General features: G+C 52.9%; 1 protein-coding gene across 1 annotated transcript; it reads left to right on the plus strand.

The window, feature by feature from the left end:
• Positions 1-3,423: 3,423 nt before the first annotated feature.
• Positions 3,424-4,024, plus strand: LOC119335229. The gene has a single exon (XM_037607386.1). It carries the CDS (start codon positions 3,492-3,494, stop codon positions 3,822-3,824), a length of 333 nt encoding a protein of 110 aa, XP_037463283.1. The 5' UTR covers positions 3,424-3,491; the 3' UTR covers positions 3,825-4,024.
• Positions 4,025-8,288: the final 4,264 nt, after the last annotated feature.

The raw sequence follows: 8,288 nt of genomic DNA on the forward strand, positions 1-8,288 counted from the left end.
AGCTTGGAGTCGACATGGCACGGGAGGGTGGCACGTACGACCACCATGGAGTCATGTTGAAGGTGGAGTTGGAGTCTGATGGATGACTTCACTCTGAGCTGATGGAGGGGCTACGGCGTAAGTTAACAGAGAGTCGAAGCCTATTTCAGCGGGAAAGCGAGAGACACGTGGATTGGACTGGGTACCAGTGGTCTGATGGAGACGTGATACTCGGCTTCGGTCGGTGATGATCGGTGGTTCTCTGCGGTAGGGGTTTGAGTAGTGTGGGTTTGCGACCTTGGAGACTCGACCAAGACAGCAGAGGCTCGACGTGGTGATAGCGGCGAGGCGTGCGGTACGCACGGGGCATGGAGACGGGCCAAGGCTCTGGTGGTCATACATGTGCACTACAGTAAACAGCTAATTTGTCGTCAGCTTTTCATCGGGTAGACGACAAAGAAATGGTTTGTCGTCATTAACAGACGGCAAAGGAAATCTAACGGTAAACTAAACTTTGCCGTCTCCCAAAAAACACAGACGGCAAAAGAGCTCACTTTGCCGTCTGCAAAAAAAAAGACAGACGGCAAAGAATCTTTGCCGTCTGCCTTTTTTTCTACAGACGACAAAGAGCTCACTTTGCCGTTTGTAACAGAAAAAGCAGATAGTAAAGTGCTTGCCGCCTGTGTTTATATTTACAGACGGCAAAATGAGGACTTTGCCGTCTGTAAATATAAATACAGACGGCAAAGAGAAAACACACGCCACGGATCGATCCCACGGAACGATGACATGGCACGATCCGCGCCGCCCGCCTATCTCACCACGCGCACGATACGCTGTGCCTGCCTCTCTCTCACCACGCGCGCTTGACACACCCACTCGTTGGCCCACCACACACTCCACCCGTCCATTATCCTCTCCCCTCCTGGCCCACCACCCACCCCACGTCTAGTATCCACTTCTCTCGATCTGGCAATGGAGGGAACCGCGTGCTCCTCCGGCCGCGCACCCGAGCTTCCCGGCTACCGGACCCAGCCACATGCCGCGGCGCCAGGACGACCCTCCGCGGGCCGGCCCCAGCTTCATCACCGGTTGCCTCCGGCCCCTCACTTGTGGCCACGGAGCGCCCTCCGAATCCCTCGCCGGACTCTTCCTCGCTGCCCCTCGCCGAACTCCGCCTCGCCGCCCCTCGCCGGGCTCCACCACGGCCGCTCCTCGCCGCGGGCTCCCGTCGCCCGACCCCGTCGCGGCCGAGCATCACTAACCTCCTCCACTCTGCCCCTCGACGTACCACGCCGCGGCCGTCACTCAATGGGACCCGCCGCAGCCATCCCTCGCCGGACCCCACCATGGCCGCTCCTCGCCGAACCCCTCCGTGCCTGAGCCGCCCCTCACTGGACCCCATCGCGCCTGAGCCTCGCCAACCTCCTCCTCTCTGCCCCGAGCACTAGAGCTCCCCCGGCAGTGTCAGCGTTTGCCGGAGTTGGCTACTCCGGCAACCACCGAAGCAGCAACCGCCCTCCTCTCTGCTTCCGTTCTTCCCGAACCGCAGCAGCAGAGGCCACCCTCGGAACGCTTGAATTATTATTATTTAAATAGAAAACAATCTTTGCTGTCTGTAGTTTAGTCTTGTTCACGGCAAAGAAAACGTTTTGACTGACGGCAAAGACCGCATTATTTGCCGTCTGTTATTTATAAGGCTGACGGCAAAGCAGATTTGGTTGACGGGAAAGTCTTTGCCGTCTTTCCGATAAAAAGCTGACGGCAAAGTATTCTTTGCCGACTTTGTCGCCGTCTGAGTTTGTCGTCTGCTTCCTGACGGCAAACTCTTTGCCGTCTAGATTTGGGTCTTTGCCGTTTGTGATCCACAGACGGCAAATTACCTGTTTCCTGTAGTGGTGGTGAGACAACTGCGAATTTGACTCGGGATGACTATAAGCAATGGTGAAATTCCTTCAAGTTTCAGACAGACGGTCAAGAAAGGAGCGGTGATGTTGAGTTCAGGTAACTCTTATGTGTGACATCCAATATGTGAGTTGTTCACTTTCACGCAGGTCAGTGATCGGTGTGTGATGGCGTTAGACTGATACTCTGGAAGTTTGGATCGCAAACTAGAGTAATGTGGAACTTAATTTCGCTCGAGTGTTGACTGTGCTCAAGAAAAGAAGGACTACAGTTGCAGGTGGAGTCACATGGAGTCTGGGAGTAGCAGCAGTGCTCATGGCATATCTCAAGTCCAATGTACATGAAGGTTCGACGCATGGATGAGTCCAAGATGGCGACGAATATTCACCAAGGTGGAATTTGTTAGAGTTGTGTCGAATATTATTGTACAAGGTAGGTTACAGTTGGATTTGGTTTTGGACTGTGTGTAGACAGGGTAGGAGTTGTGTCCTAATAGGACACTTGTATTCTAGGCCTCTCATATATATCGGGGGTAGACACACGATGTAACATATGCCAACATTATAGCACGGGCACGCGGGGAAGCCGGCGGCGTGTGCCGGCGCCCGGACGGCCAGGGTGCGGTATTGTAGCGGTGTCATGGGGAGGAGCGCCCGTAGTCAATGCCCCGGGGATGTAGCCATGATGATGAACCTCATTAACAAATCTCGGTGTCGTTCTTGTGTGATTGCTTGGTCCTCGGTAGATCGACGGAGCGCCTCAAATTTATTTTAACCAGGATAGTTTGCTTCTCCTGCGGGCTGCATGTTTTGACTGAGCGCTCACTCGAGCAGAGTCGCCGTCGCTGTCACAGAAATTACAAAAAGGCTGACGTGGATCGAACGAAACACTTTCACCAGGCCGGGAGGTTTGGCATCCTATTCGGCCGGCGTTCACTTCACATCCATTGATTCGTCCGTGTCAATGCTTTTTATCATGCCCTTTTTCTGTAGTATGATGCGAACGTAGTACGTGAATGGAGCCACAGCGTACGTCCGCGTGAGCATCAGATGTTGATCTCCAATTCCAAAAGAGAAAAAAGTTCCAACTGATTCTTCTTTGAGGGAAAAAAAGTACCAGCTGTTTGACAATTGAAATTTGAAAGACAACAACGCCCAATCATGGTAAACAAAAGAAAACCAAAGCCTGTAGTGCACTCAACGAAGGTCTGAGCTGCACTTGCAGCTAAGCTACCGTTGCTGCCACGGTCAGCTGTCTCCCTCTGAGCACTCACTGTGACAGCTTGCACCAAGACCAACCGTTGTCATCGCCCTCCTCCCTCCCGTCCCAACGGCTCTTCCTGCGAAGTCCCCACAACACCCTCACGTCTAACCGCACGCGTGCGCTACGGCGATAGCTTTGGTTGCTTGCTTACCCATGTCTCTTGCCCTTCACGCCGTCGCCAGCCCCTGTCCTTATCCGTCTTTTTTCCACTCTTCCTATTTAGTCCCGCCCGCCTCCGCCTTCCTTCTCCAGCAGCAGCAGAGCACACTGTCACACACTCCCGACAACCCACATCCATCTCTAGCTTCTACCGACTGAAGCACACTCGCACCAAGGCAGACTTCATGGACGCCGTGGAGTCCTCCACTTCGCCCTACTCGCCGTCGTTGCTGCGCCACAAGCTGCGGACCACCATGTGCGGCTGCTTTGGCTCGCCGTCGTCGCCGGTCAGCGGCGGGGAGAGGCCGCAAAGCGGGGGCAGGACCAGGTGGAGGCGGCGCGTGGCAGCCGCGGGGAAGTTCAGGTACGACCCGCTCAGCTACGCGCTCAACTTCGACGACGGCGGCAGCGACGACGGGGACGCCGAAGCAGAGGATACGGCCTTCCGGTACCGGAACTTCAGCTCGCGCCTGCCGCCCTCGCCGGCGCCGGCCTCCCGAGCCGTCGCCATCGCCTGAAGTCGGGAATCGAATCGTGGTAGCTGGCGGCCGTCCTTTGCTGCTTGTGTAGCTTTTGTCTCTCTGATTCTTCTTCTCCAAGTGAAACTGTACTAACTCTGTGAAAGCATTTTATACGGCCGTGCAAATCGTAGCGATGTAGCGGCAGTGTACCAGTAGCATCATTGTATACTGTATACATATAGGATAATAGGAATCAATCAACCAATTTAATGTTCCGTCGGTTCACACTACAAGATTAAGATTTGGTTCGATCGGCGGATATTCATTTCTAAGCTCGGGCTCAAATGCTCCCTAAATCAGACCCGTCCTCTAGCATGTGGATCTATGCCCTTTCTTGTAATTTTTGTCCGTATAACACATATATCAATATAGTATAAGGCCAGCCAGGTGCATTGATTACGATGAACAACTTCTCTGCGCACGGCTCAACATTTTTCCTGTGCCGAGCTGATCCGTCTCCTCACACGGACTCATTAACTCCCTCCCCGACCCAGTGCCTTATAATATTTATATATCCCCACCACGCAAGTAGTAGTAACGAAGACGTGCCAACAACACGACTTTGGCAGATGTCAGGTCCCCTAAGTACAAGGAACAGTTTTTTCAGAAACAGTGAACCACAGATTTGTGGTGAGGCACAATAACATACTTGTACTCACTCATACAGGGTGTCCAACATCCAGAAAAATGGAGGAACAAGCAGGGCGCAATGCTCACTGAAACACACTAGAAAATCCTCGGCAAACAAGAATACAGAATCCAAACTTACCAATCACAACAAAATTTTCAGCAATACCGGTGTTCCGGCGGTGACATTCTATGCCATGGTTCTCTTGCATTTCCCCGGCTTTCATGGTTTCTTGGGTGCATCCCCTTGTTCAAGACAGGTTGTTTGCTTGTGGCCATCAATAGCAAAGCATATAGAGCAGCTAACATGTGCTCGAATGATTCTGCACTTGCATCTCCTATCCTGACGACTTTCATAGCTTTCATGTATGGTGTTGAATGCTTGCAAATGAAAACATGTTAACTGAGTGGTCCTTCTGGTATTGAGTCAGGTACTGGGGCAGAATGTCTCTCGCGTCCTTGGTCCACAGCTTCACAATAAGCTTCAAAAGAATCTCCTTCAAATGAAGTACATCAAAGACCTGCACCAGGGGCAGTTCAGTTATCAGTAATATATCGTCTCAAGATGTAAGTCTTCGCTGAACACACAAATTTCTTATCCAAACAGAAGTTTCAGGCACGAAATGATATCGTCCATGGAAGTTAACCTCAAGACGTGGCATCATAACATTCTGGTGTGCTCAAATTGTCCACACACGCACTTAAACTCCCAACTGGTCCTCGTTTACTGTAACCTCGTACACAACTGTGTTCCATTTTTTTCCCTCTTCGCCTCTTTGTTGTGCGTTGTGACATACTTCATCATCTTCTCCACCGCCGCGACATTTTATGCCGTGCTTTTAGTTAGTAGGTGACTGAACTCCTAAACACAACCCTCGTATAAATCTTGCTTGCGTGTCGCTCAATTGCCAAATTCGTTCTCCTAACAACTCCACCCTGTCAAAACAGAACTCATTTTTAAAAGATGCAAACCAGAGAAATACAAGAGTAACAAGACGTGGCGGTGCGTCGGGTAGGTGATCATGGTGGTTGGCACTAAAACTAGGCAAAGAAACATATTGGACTTAAGATCATCGTCCTCTTATCCTCGTAGCTTTCCTCACGCTCACGGTCAAACTGCAACCTCATGTACTGCCTCACAAAGGCATGCATCGGGCTAGCAGGAGGCATGTACTTCTTCAACATGTGGTTCACCCTCTTGCTGCATTCTTTGCTTGTCATCTTGGCGCAAAAGAAAATCCTTGAAGTATGCTTTTGCCCATTTTCTACTTATTTCGTAGATCTGGGTCATGTACCGGTGCTTCCTCAAGTTGTACTCCCTCCGTCCGGAAATACTTGTCGTCGGACAAGTATTTCCGGACGGAGGGAGTACTTACCAAGCAGCATACCCCATGCCGTCTCGAACTCATCTTCATTTAACATGTGGTTTACCACCTTACAGAATTTAGCTTGGAACTCGCTTTCTTCGTGTACAGGGGACCAAGCTCTCCTTTACCTTCTTCAGCACATGCCATTTGCACCACCGGTGCACACTGTCCGGATAAACTTTGCTGATTGCCACCTCCATAGATCTGTTCTGGTCAGCCATTGAACACACTTATCAGTTCTAGTTCATTCCTAATTAAGCTTCAGTTTTTCAATGCATAATTTTTCCCATGTTTGCAGTCCGAGTGAGGGCCGTATTTCGCTTTTTGTAGGTTCCTCTGCGTACTTTCGAATCCATTGCTCCAGTGCAATCATCCTAGAAGGACATGGTGTCCGGTCCGGTGATGCATTGCAGAGGCGTAACTTGAATTTTCCAAACATACACATTCAGTTCACTAGTTTCGCCTGAAAAGATGACTACTAATGCATTTTTTGTCGGCCAGTCAGGTAAACTGATTATTTAGCTAGTAATGGAGACAGTGGTCCTGTTAACATGTTGATGCAGTGCTGTTTCCTACAATTTTTCAGAATACAACTATGTGGTTCAAAACATTGTTCCGTGTATGAATGTCCAGCCACTTGGAATAAATACAGTTCAACAGAGGGAAGATTTTGGGTACAGACCTTTTTGTCCAACCAGGGGCCTCCGGGTTGACCCTGTCGGTTGATTGTGCCAACCGGGTCGGAGTCGGAGATGCATCTGGTCGCCGACGAACCCCCACCTGCGTCCTCTCTGGACCAGCGCAGCCGATCTGCTGGCCGCACCCAGACCCAGCAAAACTCCTCTCGCTGTGGGAACCTGAAAGCTGATGGCAATGGGCGATGGCCAGAACCGGCGTCAGATTACTTCTCCAGGTCTGCCGGTGGACAGAGCAAACCCCTGGAACTACAAGATCTCCAGACATACAAGATGAACAAACCTATCGACAGCATCGAGCAGGAACTCAAGCCCAACATCTTCAATTCCAAATTCCGCCGGTGCAAACGAGCGCCGCCGCAGGACCTACTACAGTATTCGAGATTGGGGAATGATGGTTTGGGGTGAGCGACAGGAAGGGGAGGCACCCCTATGCACGATAGGCGGCTCAGTTACGGAGCCAACGTTCTGGTCGACGGCCCAGCAGGTGCTTGCACGTCCGGCGTTTCGCTCGTACGACCTGGGCCCGCGTACGCAACACTGTTCGCTACCGTATATCCCTGTCCACCCCCTTTCCACTTAAATCGCGTCAGTTATGTCAGAGCGATTTTTACGGATCCCGAGCCACGAAAGGACGCCGCCGATTTCGGGAGCACCTGGGCTCGGGCACCGAATCGTCGTGTCCTTCGATCGGGCTTTTCTTTTGGATGATGAACTGTGAAGGAAGTTAACCTTGGTCGGGTTGGTGGTGGGTGGAAATGGAAGAGTTCATCTGCCGTCGCCATCCACCGTGTGGGCTGCGCGTATCCAAAGGTGTACTACTGTACGTCGGTGAAAGGGTGCTGCAAAGGATTTGCGAATAGCGAACAGTCAAAAATATCGAATCGACTGCACACGCGAAGAAAAATCTTGAAGAGCCAGCTCCACTGGCTTATCCGCTCGTGTAGCTTGTCAGCTCTCACCAGTGGAACTTTCACGCCGATTGTCACATGCAAAGAAAAATCTTCCTATGCACTTTATTTCTTTAGAGCAACTCCAATGGTGCGACCCATTTCGTCCGCCTGCGTCCGTTTGGGTCGGCGCGGACAAAAGTGACGGCCCAACGCACCGATCCAAACGGACGCGCGTCCGTGTCTTGTCCGCGGGCGACCCATTCCAGGCCCAATTTTGAGCCGGATTTGCGTCGGCGCGGATAAGAGACGCGCGCGCGCCTACTCCTCTCCCCGGGCCCGCATGTCGGTGGCAGCCACCACCATTTCCCTCCATTTTCCTAAAAACGCACCCGCCCGCGCGCGCCCCCGCCCCCCAACCAGCCATGGAGGACGCCATCGACCTCGACCTCGACGCCGCCGGCGGCCTCGCCTCCCTCGCCTCGTCCGGCGCCGTCGCCCCCTCCGGGAAAGGAAAGCCTCCTGCGCCGCGCAAGACCGCCGCGGCGGCCAAGCCGAAGAAGGCGCTGACGCCCGAATAGCTGGCAAGGGAGTCATCCAAGAGGAAGGGCCGGAGGCACGCCGTGGACGCGAGGGATGAGGCCGCTGCGCAGGCCTGCTGCTGTTGCCGCCGCGCAGCAGGAGTTCACCAACGCCCGCATCGCCGCGGCAACGAGGGAGGCGCTCTACATGCTTGGGGTAAACCCTAGCCAGCACGGCCTCGTCCAAGCCGTCGTCGCCGCGGCCAGCACCGGCTCGTCGGCGTTTCCTCGGATGGTGATGCCCGACTCACCCCGCGCATCGGCTTGCAACCTGGCCCCCGGCTTCCACATCTACCCCCAG

This window comes from Triticum dicoccoides, chromosome 7B (assembly GCF_002162155.2).
Source record: "Triticum dicoccoides isolate Atlit2015 ecotype Zavitan chromosome 7B, WEW_v2.0, whole genome shotgun sequence".
In the NCBI taxonomy this organism is placed as follows: domain Eukaryota; kingdom Viridiplantae; phylum Streptophyta; class Magnoliopsida; order Poales; family Poaceae; genus Triticum; species Triticum dicoccoides.